The sequence below is a fragment of the Rhincodon typus genome, chromosome 10 (assembly GCF_021869965.1).
Source record: "Rhincodon typus isolate 14 chromosome 10, sRhiTyp1.1, whole genome shotgun sequence".
In the NCBI taxonomy this organism is placed as follows: Eukaryota; Metazoa; Chordata; class Chondrichthyes; order Orectolobiformes; family Rhincodontidae; genus Rhincodon; species Rhincodon typus.
Window position 1 is genome coordinate 65176498 of NC_063341.1, and position 16577 is coordinate 65193074.

The 16577-nt window shown below is 41.1% G+C and overlaps 2 protein-coding genes and 1 long non-coding RNA gene across 6 annotated transcripts in view; 1 reads left to right on the plus strand and 2 right to left on the minus strand.

Moving 5' to 3' along the window:
- Positions 1-5106, plus strand: part of mtf2 (metal response element binding transcription factor 2) — a 46836-nt gene extending 41730 nt beyond the window's left edge. For all 3 annotated transcript variants that reach the window (XM_048601701.1, XM_048601700.1, XM_020530803.2), the window contains one exon: positions 4114-5106. In XM_048601701.1, coding sequence (XP_048457658.1) covers positions 4114-4462 — 349 coding nt within the window. In that variant the 3' untranslated portion in view covers positions 4463-5106. The remainder of the gene's footprint in view (positions 1-4113) is intronic.
- The window catches only part of ccdc18 (coiled-coil domain containing 18), a 250198-nt gene that overhangs the window by 180688 nt on the left and 52933 nt on the right, over positions 1-16577 (minus strand). The window lies entirely within an intron of this gene.
- On the minus strand, positions 6893-10885 carry LOC125484171. Its single transcript, XR_007263010.1, has 3 exons — positions 10770-10885; positions 7679-7770; positions 6893-7179 (listed from the first exon to the last, which is right to left on the minus strand). It is a non-coding gene; the product is annotated as an uncharacterized LOC125484171 (long non-coding RNA).

Genomic DNA, 16577 nt, shown 5'->3' on the forward strand with positions numbered 1-16577 from the left:
GTGGCGGGGGGGGGGAACAAATACATGTCAAAACCTGTGAACTGACACTGCAATTGTATAGAAACGAGCCCATGAATGGAAAAAAAAAATCAGCTGGTTATATAAAACAAAAAGCACCCAAACACAATTCCTTTCCATTCCAGTTCCTTGTTCATCTCTAACATGAAAGCTTCAGCTCCTTAAAATGAGCTTGCAGAAGTGGTTCCATCCTAGTTGGTTGTTAAAATCCTGTTAACCTCAGGAATGTGAAAAGCTGAAGTTGATGCTACTAGAGTCAGATTTGCATACATTTTCAAAAATGTAAAGAACAAACAAATTGTCTGAAACTTTGCTAAACAGATCATAAAATTTACAAGGTGAATATTCTGCATTATGTTGATACTTTTTTGGGGGAGAGGGAAGATATGGTTTTTAATTTCATCTTACATTTGTCCTAAGGTCTGGAGACTTGTTTGCATGTGTTTTAATTAGGTTGTTAAACTCTTGATGTGAACATTTCAGTGAGAAGGTGATGGCCTAGTGGTATTATTGCTGGACTGTTAATCCAGAGACTCAGACAACATTTTGAGGATCTGGGATCAAATCCCACTACAGCAGATGGTGGAATTCAAATTCAATTTAAATCTCAAATTAAGAGTTTAATGATAACCATGAATCCATTGCCAATTGTCAGAAAAACCCATCCGGTTCACTAATGCCCTTTAGGGAAGGAAACTGCCATCTTTACCTGGTCTGGCCTACATTTGACTTCAGACCCACAGCAATGTGGTTGACTCTGAACTGCCCTCTGGTCAATTAGGGATGGGCAATAAATGCTGGCCTAGCCAATGATGCCCTCATCCCATGGATGAATAAATTAAAGAAACAACTACTGCTGCCAGCAACAGGCATGTCGTATCTCAGAAACAGTCAGGTAATGTGCACATCTCAGTCAGAGAGAAAGATACATCCTCCCTGAAACAGTCTGGCTGAATGTGACAAAGGAGGAACTTGTCCCTAAAGGGTCCATAATTAATAAGAAAGAAGTCATGTAGATTATTGGCACTTAAGTTGACAAAGCGTCATACCAAATGTGATGCATCCAAGGATTTTGAAGGAAGTTAGGGAAGAAATTGCAGGGTGCTGGCCATGACCCTTTTTAGTCTTCCTTGTACTCGAGTGAGGTAGACTGGAAAATGGCACACATTTCTGCCTTGTTCAAGAAAGGTTGTAAGGATAACTCAGCAGTGGGGAGACTTATTGGAAGACTCAGGCCTAGAGTTAATAATCACATCGGAAAAGATGGGTTGAATAGAAAGAGTCAATGCTGATCACCAGTGTGGCAGTATGGTGACTCAGTGGTTAGCACTGCTGCCTCCCAACACCAGAGTTCTGGGTTCAATTCCAGCCTCAGGTGACTCTGTGGAGTTTGCACATTTTCCCCATGTCTGCTTGGGTTTCTGCCAGGTTTTCATCATCATAGAATCCCTACGGCCTGGAAACAACAGGCCCTTTGGCCCAAAAAGTTCACACTGACCCTTGGAGCATCCCACCCAGACCTAGCCACCTATAACCCACCTAATCTACACCTTCCTGAACACTATGGGCAATTTAGTATAGCCAATCCACCTAGCCTGCACATCTTTGGACTGTGGCACGAAACTGGAGCACCCAGAGGAAACCCACGCAGGCACGGGCAGAATGTGCAGACCCCACACACACTCACCCGCGGGTGGAATCGCACCCGGGTCCCTGGTTCTCCCACAGCCAAAAGATGTGCAGGTTAGGTGGATTGGCCATGCTAAATTGATCATAGTGTCTATAGGTGGATTAGCCATGGTAAATGTTGAGTTACGGGGATAGGGTGGGGATGCTGGGTCTGGGTGAGATGTTCCTTGGAGGGTTGGTGTGAACTTGATGGGCCGAATGGCCCCCTTCTACATTGTAGGGATTCCATAATTTCTCAAGGGAATGTTAAGTAATTGTGTTGCAGTTTTTTGAAGAGGCAACAGGATTAATAAGGGTCAGGTGATTGATGTAGTATACATGGATTTCCAGAAGGTTTAATACAGTGCCACACAACAAACCTTGAAGGTTATTGGTCATAGTACAAAAAGGTGAGTAGCAACATCAAAACAAAATTGGCTGAGTAATTAGAAATAGTAATGGTTAATGTATATTTTTCAGACTGGAGAAAGTTTGCATTGGAGCTCCCCAGGGGTGGTATAGGGACTCTTGCTTTTCCTTTTGTATATTAATGACCTGCATCTTGGTGTGTAAGGGATAATTTCAAAGTTTATAAATAACACTAAACTTGGAAGAATTGTAAACTGAAAAGGACAGAACTTATGAGGACAATGGTAAGTTAATGTTCAATTCAGAGAAATCTGAGGTGATGCACTTTGGTCAGAAGAACACTGAAAGACAATAGTAAATAGGGGCTGCAATTCTAAAGTGGATGCAGGAGCAGAGGGTGATATTCCCACAGATCATTCAAGGTAGTAGGGCAGGTAGCAAGAGCAGTTAAGAAGGCATAGTATTCTTGGCTATATTAAAAGGCATAGAGTACAAGAACAAGGATGTGATGTTGACATTGTACAAAATGCTCAGCTGTGCACTTGTGGGTGCCACATTATAGGAAAGGTGCAAATGCATTTAAGAAAGTGCAGAAGTGATTTACAAGAATGGTTCCAGGAATAAGAAACTTCATTTACGAGGATAGATTGAGGAATTGGGACTGTTCTCATTGGCGTGAAAAAAGCAAAGCAGATTTGAGACAGGGTTTCAAAGTAACAAGCAGGCTGAATAGAGTAGATGGGGAGAAGTTGTACCCCCTCGTAAAGGAAAGAATGAATGAGGAGGCATAGATTTCAAGTGATATGCAAAAAAACAAGCAAGGGCAATGTGTAAGAGAACTTTTTTAAACAGCGGGTGGTTAGGATAAGGAATGCTCTGCTTGGAAATGTGGAGGAGGCAGGTTCAATTGAGGTGTTTGTAGAAATGGTATGCAGAGCTATGGGGAAATTGCAGAAGATTAGCACTAGGTAAAAGAACCAGTGCAGGCATGAGCCAAAAGGCCACCTCCTGCACTGTACCAATTCTGAGATGAAGCCTCAACAGACTTGGGTCAATAAAAGGTCCAGAAACAGAAGCTTAAACGATGAGTTTAAGGAACACTTTAAATAATAAATGAGCTGAGCTAGCTTAAGGGTCTCCAGAAGAGACACTGACTAAAAAGAGTTGATTGCAGAAATCTTCTGAAAATAAGCTGCCTATGGCTGTATGTTTATGCCAAATGAACAAGAAACTTTAAAGTGCAAGCAGGTGGCTATGTACTGAGCTTTGAGTGTAAGTTGTTGAGGGTAAAAGAGTGAATCTTTATACCTGATATTTGTCATAAGACCATTTAAATTATTCAACCTGTCTGTCCCCTCTCCACCTATCTTCTCCTTTTATCCATCTTCTATCTGCCTCCCCCTAATTATTTTAGAATCCCCTTCCCCTCCCCCTCCCCCATTTCTTAAGGGTCTCGGCCCAAAACGTCAGCTTTCCTGCTCCTCTGCTGCTTGGCCTGCTGTGTTCATCCAGCTCTACACCTTGTTAACTCAGATTCTCCAGCATCTGCAGTTCCTACTATCTCTAAATTATTGTATACTGTGACAATTTTTTTCTTTTTTGGAATAAACATTGTTCTCTTGTTCAAAGTGCCATTCTCAGTCTTTTGAGAATATGTTCAGTAATTACCATGGTTTCTTTTTTAAAAAAAACACCTGTGTTCTATCAAGCTAAAATCACTATGGACTATCTGAATTGTTCAGTACAACTGCTACCTGGGATCATAACAGCAAAAATACAACTTCGGTTAGGTTGAAAATTGAATTTAATATTTTAACTTCCATCTTCTTATGCCACAAACAACAAATTTAGAAATTGAATGTGCCGTATTATAAATTAATTTGGTTGGGGCAGTGTGATTATCAAATGTGGTACCTGTACAGTAAAGCTGAATAAAACGTCATTATCTTTGATGTAAGATTATTCTAACAAGTATGACTGGAAATGCGACTTGTCAATGTTACTTTTAAAGCCAAAAATTTATTTTGAAAATTTCAACTCATTTCTCTTTTGATTTAGCCTTTCTGGTCCAAGAAGGAAAACTCGTACTGTTAGATCTTGGCCATTAACATTGCAACGTTTGAAAAAAAGAAGAGGCCATACTCAACCTAGAAATTTTCAGGCTCAGACATCAGAAAGTGGAAATGATAATGATGAAAAAGATAATTGCCAGTATGAAGGACTTGATACAGAAGTCATCAATGATCAGGACATGCACCTGAATCATTTAAAATCATCAATTACTAACTATTTTGGTGCTGCTGGTAGACTTGCCTGTGGCGAAAAGTATCGAATCTTGGCTCGTCGAGTGACTCTGGATGGCAAAGTGCAGTACCTTGTGGAATGGGAAGGAATAACTGCATCTTGATCCCTGTAATAAAGTTTCTTTTAGAAGCTTAGTTTATCTTGTGAACTCTTGAACCTTTGAAGCTGATCTGCAGACAGTCATTACGGTCCTAATGTGTTTCAGCTTCATGCGTATTTCTAAATTTTATTCCTATGCAACTGAACTTTAAACCCTGGGAATGGGTGACTTTGAGTAACTATTGATTAGCCATAAACTTCAATTTTTTCAGGAACCATCTGCAATATTTTACGGTGTCTTTTTCCACTCAGGCTTATCTCTTAAGAATTTTGGTGCTACTGCTTACAACTGTGTACTTAAACAATACCTGCAGGGATTAATTATTCTGTAGGTCAGTCTGTACCAAAATGAAGTTATGTAATTTTTTAATATTGTCAGTAGCTTTGGTAGATGTTCAAATTTTCGTGTTGAATTCACAGGGTGAGGAGTATTGCCTTTTGATGTAGCTGTACTGTACCTGGCAATTTTGTACCTTAATGATTACACTGATACCTCTGGAATTTTTAAAAATGTAACCCAGGATTGTTTTTAAAACTAGCCATTTTTTTGTAATGCTAGTATGAGCAAATGTTAGTTATTGCCATTTGTTTCTAAAGAATTTGAAATGGGCTGGTTTAGCCAAAGAATAAAACTCTCATATTAAGTAATTCAGAAGTGTATAGCTTTTGGTAGCCAAGTTTACGTAGCTTCATTCCACAATCTACACCATTTCCAACTTTGACTTTTTGTATTCTAATGAATCATCATTTATTTCCAGGTGTCTATGGAAACTTCTGTTTTTGCGGACTGTAGGCACTCATATGTGATCGGAGTCACTTGATTCAGTAATGGCATAGGGCAGTTGTTTCTGGGTTCTTGCCCTTAGTTGTCTTGAGGTTGTGGTGGTAGGCCTTCTTGCAATACCAAAGTTCTGATGTTTTAAGCTAATGAGAAAGATGCATCTAGGTCGTGGTAGATGTTTGATGCCACAGCAGCACTAAAATTCATACACATTAAGATATCCTACACTGCGTTCCAGATTTTCAGCCGTCTGTGAGAAACATTTTTCTTCACAGCCCTCTGAACCTCTGCCCCTTACCTTGCAACTAAAACCCTGATCACTTACTCATCATCAAAGGGGAAAAGCTCTTTGCTGCTGTCTATGCCCTTCATAATTGTATACATATCAGTCATGACCTGTCTTCGGTTACAAAGAAAACAACCCTTTTCAATTTCTCCTCATTCCCCTCTGATTCTTCCAGAGTCCTACTGTTCATGTATTCCCTTGCATTGTGTGTAGACAGTGTTGTGCAGATCATATGATGAAAATATCAGATATAGGGTGTTATGTAAATAGAACAGTATAAATGATAGTACTGTACTCAAATGGCTTAATCAGGACAAAAGCAATTCAAAGAAATAATCTGCCTTTGTTTTTCCTCCCAAAGTGAGTAATTTTTACACTTAAATCACTGATATTCCATCTGTCCTGTTTTGTCTGTTCACTTAGCCTAAGTCAGCTTAAAGTAGTCTTGAACCTCCTTTGCAACTTGTTCCCATCAAGTTCAGTGTCATCAAATTTAGAAAAATTATAATTACTCCCCACGTGTGAAGTGTGGCCCAAGCACTGACACTGTAGTACTGTGGGAGGTGGTGGCCCAGTGGTATCGCTGGACTGTTAATCCAGTGACCCAGACAATGTTTTGGCACCCTCGGTTCAAATGCTGCCACGGCAGATGGTGGGAATTTGAATTCAATAAGTATCTGGAATTGAAAGTCTAATGATGACCGTGAATCTATCGTCTGGGAAAAACCCATCTGGTTCACTAATGCCCTTTTAGGGAAGGAAACTGTTATCCTTACCTGGTCTGGCCTGCATGCGTCTCTGGACCCACAGCAATGTGGTTGACTTTGAACTGCTATCTGGGCAATTAGGGATGGGCAATAAATGCTGGCCGAGCCAGTGATTCCCACATCCTGTGAATGAATTTTTTAGAAAAGAAAAACCCCCTTGCTAAGTCTACCATCTTGAGTATCATCTGATTATTCCTACCTTTATTTTTCTCCAACAATTCTTAATCCATTCTAGTACATTTCTTCCTCCCCCCCCAAATCCAACGTGCTATAATTTTTTAAACTTCCTGTGACCAACGTTATCAGAAGCTATCTGAAAATATACAGATACATGGGAATATCACCACATGCAAGTTCCCCTCTAAGCCACTTATCATCCTTACTTGGACATGTATCGCTGTTCCATCCTTGTCATTAGTTCAAAATTCTGGAATTCCCTCTTTAGGGTATTATGGGTCAATCTACAGCATTTGGACTGCGGCGGTTCAAGAAGGCAGCTCACCACCTCCTCAACAGCAACTAGGGACAAGCAATAAATTCTAGCCATCCAGTGATGATGACATCTCCCAAGTGAATTTTTAAAAATCCAAGGATGTGACATCCATCGGTTTCTTTATCCGTAAATCCTCAAAACACCCAAATGGTTTGTCAAACATGGTTTCCCTTTAATCATTCCATGCTGACAATGCCCAATTTTGCAGTTAGCTAAATGTCCAGTCATCATGTTGATAATGGATGTTAACTTCTTCCTTACTACAGTCAAGCTTAAGTCTGTAGTTGTCCACTGTCCTCCTTGTCATGATCCCAGTTGCTGTGGTTACTGGAATAGTTAGATGCCAACAAAGCTGATTTGATAGATCAGTTTATTTTGGTAAGGTAGTCTCTCCCTGAAACACACAAATGCAATGTTGTGGATTTGGGTTTCACAGTGAAACAAGAAGTGATCAAATAGAATAACCATACACATTGAGATTTTGAAATACAATCCCAAAAACTACCTTGTACAGCATCCGAAGCATTCATGCAAGATGAGCGCACCTCTTCCCCATATTCTCAAATTTTATTTCAACTGATGTCAAATCCCAGTCTAGTAAACCTGAGCCTTCACCTGGGTGTTTGTGTAACTGCACTTTAACATTTTCAGTTTCAAATAATCTCTTCAGGGACTTTGAACCATTTCATGACTGCAGCTATTAAACGCTCAGGTAATCTCTTTTCTATATTCACCCTTCCTTGGGAGCACTTTTATACATTCACTTTCATTCAGGCACTTATGTAGAACTGCCCCCATACTGAAATAAAAAAAAAGCTTCAGTTTCAAGCTATTGGTGTTTTCCTAAGCTTAGAAGTCCAGAAATGTCTAAAATTCTGATGTACAACGCTTACCTTGCTTGTCAAGTGTTCCTAATGTAAACCGAACTCTTACATCTGCAAGCTACCTCAAGTTGTAAAATAAGTCCCCATGATTGCAGATAAACCTATAGGACAATGATTCAAAAATCCAAATTATATTAAAATATGCACAAGTAACAATTCACTCCTTCCTCCATCTAAAATGGTAGGTTTACATATGCAACCTCCAGTCAGCAAGTACTTTTTTGGAATCTAGAGTTATGAAATAAATCGAGCGCAACCACGTATTCATAGCCACTTCAACATTTTTTTCACGTCCTATCTTTACCTGTTGCTTCACTTCTGTTTTATGAACTCTGGGGTCAGGTATTATTTCTGGGAGATTTCTATATCTTTTGTAGAGACAGATGCAAAGTATCTGTTTCTCTGACATTTCACTGTTCACAGCTATAACTTCTATCCCCACCAGCGAAAAGGGCCCGTATTTGTGTTAGCAGATCTCTTCCTTTGACACTTTGAGAAAAGCTTCTTCACTACCTTTCTTTCATTTTGTTTCCTTCGCTTGTCAGTTACTTGGTCCTCCTTTCCTGGACCCAAAATTGCTTTCAGTCCTCAATACCATGATTTCTAGCATTCTTAAAACACGTCATTTTATCTAATGCAATCTTCAACTTCTGTTATCCAAGGTTTATTTACCTTGCCCTTGTGTATTTGTGCCTGACAGGAACATTATCTATGTAAGCCTTGTAATTTTAAACAAGATAGTAAAGGGGAGCAAAATTAGGCCAGTCTATAAAGTCTGTTCTGTTGTTCAATTATGGTTACTATGTTTCCCAATCTCATTCTCCTGTCTTAACTCTTCATTGCCCTTGAACAAGAACATATCTATCTTGGGCTTAAGTCCACTCAACATCTTGGCTTCCATAGCCTTCAACAATAATGAGTTTCACAGATTCACCACCCTCTATCTGGGAAAAAAAAATCCTCATCTCAGTTTTGAAAGGTCATTCCTTCACTGAGGTTGTGCCCTCAGGTCCTCGATTCTCCTAGTGCAAGCATTTTGTCCACATCAGTCTACCCAGGACACTCAATGTTCTTTAAGTTTCAATGAACCACTCTCCTCTGCCCCATCTTCTGAGTACAGACCTAGAGTCCTCAACTATTCAGGATCATTCTTAAAAACCCCCTCCAAGGCCAGCACATCCTTATTTAGACTCAGGGCCCAAATCTGCTCTCAATAAACCAATTGTAGAGTGACCAGTGCCTTAAACAGAAGTTGCTGAAAAAACTCAGCAGGTCTGGCAGTATCTGTAGAGAGAAAGTAGAGCTAACGTCTCGGGCCCAGTGACCCTTCTTCAGAACAGATGCTCCCTATTAGCAGCTATTTATTCTCTCAGGCTGACCTTTACCCATTCCTTTGCCTGTACAACTGAGTTTCTCTCTTGTTGAGGTCTATCTCCTGTTTAATCCTTCCCACCTCCATTCACCCATCTTTTGCATAAATACCAACTTTTCCTAGCTACCATCAGTCCTGAAGAAGAGGCCACTGGACTGGAGATGTTAACTCTGCTTTCTCTCCACAGATGCTGCCCCCTCTTGTGTTTTTGTTTCCAATTTCGACATCTGCAATTCTTTCAGTTTTTCGACCAGAGCCTTAGACAATCTCAGCAGAACATCCCTGCTCTTGTATTCTAGCCCTCTTGAAATGAATGCTAACATTGTATTTGCCTAACTGCCAAGAACCTGCATGTTAACTTGAAGAAAATCCTGAACTAGGACTCCCATGTCCTGTTGTGCTTCAGATTTCCAAAGCCTTCTCCTGTTTAGAGAATAGTCCACACCTCTTCTTCCTACCAAAGTGCATTACCTCACACTTTCTATATATTCCATCTGCTATTTCTTTGCCCACTCTCCTAGCCAGTTTAAGTCCTTTTGCAGCCACCCTGCCTTCTCAACACCACCTGTCGTTCTGCCTATTTTTTGTATCATTTGCAAACTTAGCAACAGTGCCCTCAGTTCCTTCATCTAGACTCAATGCATTATGTGAATAGTTATGGTCCAAACACTGATCCCTGTGGAACCCTACTAATCACCAATTCCCATTCTGAGAAAGAGCCACTTATCCCCACTCTCTGGCTGATTGGCAGAAGGCAATCCTTTAATCACACCAGTACCTTGTCCCTAATACCATGAACTTTTATCTTGTTCAGCAGCCTCCTATGCAGCACACATAATGATTGCCTGTCTACAATCAAATCTCTCTGTGCATCTTCTCAATCTACCATTATCAATTTGACTTTCAAATCCTTGTAGTTTCCATTTTCAGGTGCTAATTTCAGAATGAATCACATCATATTCAACCTCCTTGTAAAATTCTATTACTTTATGGTCACTGTTTCCCAAAAGATCCTTCATAGGAAAGCCATTAATTAAAACTGGGAGTTTGGAGAAAGGGGCACTGGACCCAAAACGTTAACTCTGTCTTTTCCTTCACAGATGCTGCCAGACCTGCTGAGCTTTCCAACAACTTTGTTTTTGTTCCTCATTAACAGCATCCGCAGTTCTTTTGGTTTTTATTAGGCCATTAATTAGCCCTTTTTCATTACATAACACCAAATCAAAGTAGAGAAGGGGCACTAGAACCAAAACTTTAATTCTGCTTTCTCTCCACAGGTGCTGCCAGACCTGTTGAGTTTTTCCAGCAATTTCTGGTTTTGGTTCTGAGCTCCAAATAGTATGGTTCTAAAGATGAGAGGCTCCAGAAGGCCAACCACCTTAGGGGTGGCTTGGTTCCATGGAAAAGACAGGAAAGTGGATACCAGCTTGAGCTGTTCTTTCTGAAAGCCAACACGAACAAGAGCTGCTTGGCCAGTTCATTGAGTATATTTAAGACTGAGATAGATAGGTTCTTGATTGTTCTGGGGAGAATGGGGTTGACAAACTTATCAGCCGTGACTGAATGGCCTAATTTCTGTTCCTCTGTCTAATGGTCTATGGCTTCGACATCGAGTTCAATATTGTACGGAAGTTCACATAAAGTCTGAGACCTTTATGAAGGCCGTTGTGATTGACGAGTTTATCATTCTCCTCCAGTCGCTTTAACGGACTATAGTACCAAACTCACCTGTTCTGTGCAGTTCCATAGCCTATTCCCCATTCCCAGCCTTGCCTCTTTGACGGCCGCCCACGCGCCCGCCTGGATTGAACGAAAGCGCGCGAATGTGGACGGCTGGAAGAACACCGCGCTGTCCAATCGGAAAAGCGTGCTGGAAGAGCAAGGGGCACAGTGTTGACCAATGGAAATGGAGAATGTGCGGCAGCCTTCCAATGGAAGGGAGGATGTGTAAGTGCTGTCCAATGGAAAAGGGCGGCAGGTGCACGTTTGTCCAATAGAAAGGCGGAACCCCACGCCGTCCAATGAGCAGGGCGCAGGGGTCGGGTCTAGTGATGTCCAATGGGAGCGGTGGACATCCTGGGCCCCGCGCTGTCCGATTGCAGGCGGAAGCAGCGGTACGGAGTGGGAAGATGGCTGGTGTTTGGTTATGTCCCATCAGTGTTATAATGGCACAGAAATTACACGGGTGTCTTTGAATGGGGTAATTACCGGCTTTATTCTTCATGACTGGTTGTGGTAGTGCTGCAGGTAATGTCGCCAGATTAACGGATTTGTTGTGTTGATTCCGGTTTGACTCAGTTACAAATCGACCCTGGGGTTGTTTAATTTTGGTCAGTACGAACTCGGGGATATTTATATTGATATATTTTATGGATTTAACGTTTTTCAGATTCCCAGATGAATCTATAATTATTTAGACCCGAGTTGTGTTCAGCTAATTTTTGGTGCGGATTCTAAACGTGTTTTATATATATTCATACATTGAACCTATAGCTGTACAGTCAGAAAAGTTCAGGGAATGGTTTAATTGCTAAATTTAAGAAGTAAAAGTCTGAGAGATTATTTGTAAATAGAGGTAGTCATGGTTACTTAGACACAATCATGGTTGAGAATGCTAAAAAACGGTTTACAAGAATAAAACTCCTTAGAAGAAGATTCTCATAAGCTTTCTAGATGTCAGATGACCTCGCGATTAAATCACAGTTGTTTTATCATAATGGTTACCTAATCCTTTCACAAATTCTGAAAAATCACTAATGTCATTAATTAGAAATTTGGCGATGTTTATGTAATGTGTTATTAGTGGTTTGTGTACCCTTTTTTTGTTAAATATTTTATTATAATCCTGGGGAAAATTGTTAGCTTTTCACAAATATTTACCACTATACAAATATTTCACTGAATTTGCTATTCCACGTCTTAAATATCTTCTTCGGGGAAATCTTAAAGATGTTAGGCGTATATCAGTCACAAATGTGAAGTAACAGATGGCTACAGGTCTGGAAAAACATAAACACTTAACTCTATTGCAAAGGATGAGTTTTTATTGATACAGTGCTGAGTATGCTATAATAAAATGATCTGTTCTTTCCTTTTATATTTACAGGAACAGGAGTAGGCCATTCATCCCTTTGAGCCAATTCTGCCATTTAGTTTGATCAATGCTGATTTGTATTGTGATCACATCAACCCCTCCTAATTCCCTCACACTTCATATGTTACCAAACAAAAATTCATCCATCGCATAAACCTCAATAGCTCTTTGATGGACAGAATTCTGGATTACTAATCTTTATTGTGGGGAGGGGAAAAACATTTTCTGACATCAATCCTGAATGGCCTAGCTCTTGTTTTGATAATACATCCCCATGTATAGCACTCGCCTACCAGAGGGAATGTTTTCTTTCTCTTTATCCTATCAATTTCATTGATCATCTTAAACATCTCAATTAGGCACCCTAATCTGCTGAATTTTAGGGAATATAACTCTAGTGAATTGAATCTGCCCTTACTATTTAACTCCTTTAGTTAATTTGCTTATTTTAGAGCATCTTGTGTCATAATATTACCTAACTAAATTTATAATTTCAATCTGTAGAAGATGTACGAAAATTGTTTCAAAACACATGTTAGATTCACTGGCCTAAGAATAATTCCAGCTGCCGCCATAAATTGGCCTGAATAATTGGTTGCTTTTCTTGAAAATATATGTAATATGTAATCATTGTAGAATTCGCCGGAGGAATAAGGAAATTTGATCTGAAGTGAATTATAAGAAATTAAGAGCTTTGTAAATTTATTAAATTTCATTATTCTAGACAATGAAAAATAGTAGAGTCTTGTTACGAAGTTCCATCATTGTGTCATAGAGGGAATGCAGTCACATTCATTTGGTTGTTGGCTGGGTTGTCATGGTTATGGGAGACCACTTCTGTTGTTGGTTTTAAATTGTCAGGAGTACTGTGGGATTCAATGGTAATATTTGTGAAATAGTTTGAAGCACTTTACCACTTTAATAATAGTATTTATTTTTATTTTTATTTTAAATTTTATGTGGATATCAGGTTGGCTCAGATAAGAGAAAAGTCACTAAGTTAGAAGATTGTCTTCAAGCCATACTTCAGGATTTTAGCTCACAATTTAGTTTTACAATACATTGCAGTGCTGAGAGAGAATGTAAAAAATGTTTACTTTTGTGTAGACTGAGGCTCTCCTTGCTTGCTCAGGCAATTGGGTAGAAAAGAGTACTTTGTAGATAGTGAAAAGCTACACGCTGAACCCATGATAACTTGGAGGTCCAGGTCCACAGATAATTTAAAATAAAGCAACTTTGATATTGGTACAATACAAGTCTTGAAATTCTTCCATCAGGTCTTAATCACCATCATACATTATATTTTTGTACCCTAATGGTCCCAACATCAGATCACAGGGATCTGTGAATAGCACATGGAGGTAAGAGGTCATACTTAAACCATGCAAAGCCCTGGGTAAACCACACCTACGGAACTACATGAAATTTTGAACATCACACTTCAGGAAGGATATGATGTACTTAGAGGGATTACTGTATAGTTTCACTAGAATAATTCCTTGATTTCAAATATTGTTAAGAAGAGAGATTGAGAATCTAGGGCTGTATTCCCCAGAATATAGAAATGGTTTATGGTGAGGGTATGTGTGGGGGGTGGTGAAGAAAGATGACTTAATCAAAGTTTTCAATGTGTAATTGGAGCACCCAAGGTAAACAAAGAAAAAATATCCTGTGTGTGAGAAACCTAGGATAAAAAGGCATTGTTTAAAAAAGCACTGTGCAGAGTGCAGTGGACACCAGTACACTGAATACATTTAAGGATGAGATAAACAGACAGATTTTTAATTGGTTGAAGGGTAATGGGGACTGGGCAGGAAAGTGAAGTCGAGGCTGAGATGAGATCAGCCATGGCTGATCCCCATTACATGGCAAAACAGGCTCAAGGGCTGAATCGCCTACTGTTGCTCCAAGTTCTTATATACATAGTCATAGAGTCATACAGCTCAGAAACAGGCCCTTCAGCCCACCATGTCTGTACTGACCATAGAACACTGATTTAAACTAATCTCACTTACTTGCATTTGGTCCGTTGCCTAATATGCCTGTATTTTAAGTGCTAGTCCAGATGCTTCTTAAATGTTGCAAGAGTACCTCCACCTACCAGCCTCTCAGGCAACGTATTCTGTATTTCTACCCATCTAGGTGAAAAGACTTTTCCTCAGATCTCCTAGGGGTGGCACAGTGGCTCAGTAGTTAGCACTGCTGCCTTACAGCGCCAGGGACCCGGGTTCGATTCCAGCCTTGCGCGAATGTCTGTGTGGAGTTTGCACATTCTCCCCATGTCTGCGTGGGTTTTCTCCAAGTGCTCCAGTTTCCTCCCACAGTCCAAAGATGTGCAAGTTAGGTGGATTGGCAATGCTAAATTGCCCACAGTGTCTGGGGTGGGAAATGCAGGGATAGTGTGGGGGTGGGTCTGGATGGGATGCTCCTTGGAGGGCTGGTATGGACTCAATGGACTGAATGGCCTGTTTCCACACTAGGGAATCTATGATTCAATGAAACTGCTTATTTCTCACTTTAAACTTACGCCGTCTGGTCTTAGACACATCTGCCATGGGGAAAGGATTCTCACTGTCTACCCAATGTATGGCTCTCATAATTTTGTAGACCTGAATCAGATCTCCTCTCGGCCTCCTGTGCACCAGGGAAAACAAACACAGCCTAACCAGTCTTTGCTCATAACTGGGACTTTCCTTTCTAGGCAACATCCTGGTGAATCTCCTTCGCACTTTTTCCGGTGAAATCAAATCCTTCCAATAGTATGATGACCAGAAATGCACATGGTATTCCATCTGTGTCCTAATCAATGCTCTATTAAGTTGGAACAAGACTTTCTTGCTGCTGTATTCTGGGGTGGTACTTTGGCTCAGTGGTTCGCACTGCTGGCTCACAGCACCAGGGACCCAAGTTCAATTCTACCCTTGGGTGACTGTCTATCTGGAGTTTGCACGTTCTCCCCATGTCTGCGTAGTTTCCGCCGGGTGGTCCGATTTCCTCCCACAGTCCAAAGATGTGCAGGTTAGGTGGATTGGCCATGCTAAATTGCCCATAGTATCCAGGGATGTGCAGGCTAGTTGGAATGTTCATGCAGGATTTCATGGATATGGTAGGGGAATGGGTCTGGGTGGGATGATCTTCAGATGGTCGGTGTGGACTCGATAGGCCGAATGGCCTGCTTCCATGCTGTAGGGATTCTCTGATTCACCCCGGTTACTGAAGGCAAGCAATTTGTATGTCTTCTTCACCATCTTATCTATCTGTGTTGGCACCGGCATGGATTTATGGACTTGTACACCAAGATCCCTTTGTTCGACAGTATTCCCTAGGGACCCTCCATTCATTGTGAAAATCCTTCCTTTATTGGACTTCCCAAAATGCAGACCCATATGCTTATCAGAATTAGATTTCATTTACCGTTGCTGTACCCAATCTACCAGCTGATCAAAATCAGACTGTGGCCTGAGACCATCCTCCTCACAACCAACAATATGTTCTTACGTAAATAGAACTAGACCTTCCAGCAATAAAACTAAAAAGCATTTCTTTATTAAAGAATGTCAAATTTTGGCTGTAAGCGCTTAATTAGAAAATGTGGTTCTGTACTGTGAGTTTCCATTGAACTTAGTGCCAAAACACGAGATATGGGCGCTGCTCCTGGAGCTTATGTTGCATAATCATCATCAGCGATCCCTTGCAGATGAGGGTGACTCTTTTCCCATTTTCAGAGTGAGTCTCTAGGTGGCTGTACAGACTGATGCGGCTACTGCAAGCTGTGTTACACTTGAGGCATGCAGTGGTCACGGGAAGGGGTGGTTGGGGAGTTGGTGTGACAGTGTGCACCTTTTTGCTGTTTTCGCCTGGCTTCCAGTTTTATTCCTGATGGCAAGTTTTGAAGTGTTCGACGGCTTTCCAGATGCCCCTCCTCCACTTTGGACGGTCCTGCGCCTGTGATTCCCACGTGTCTGCACTTTGCCAGTGAGGCCCTGAGAGTTTCACTGTGTTTCCTTTTTCTACCTGGGGCTCGTCTGCTGTTTCAAAGCTGGGATTAGAGCAGCTGCTTGGGGAGTCTCATGCTGTTCACGTGGGTGACGTGCCCAGCCCATCATAGCTGATCTAGGGTAGTCAGTGCCTCGATGCTAGGAATGTTGGACTGGTCGAGGACACTGGTATTGGTGCATCTTTCTTCCCAGCAGATTCACGTTATCTTGCACAGGCAGTGTTGGTGGTACTCCTCCAGTGTTTTGAGGCATCTGGTGTAGACAGCCCACGTCTCAGGGCCATATAGGAGGATGGGAACTGCCACAGCTCTGTAAACCATAATCTTGGTGTCGGATCTGATGTTGTTTCAAACACCCTTTTTCCCAGGCGGCTCAAGGCTCCGCTAACACACTGGAAGCGATACTGGATCTCTTCTTCAGTAGCTGCTTTGGCTGACAGGACAC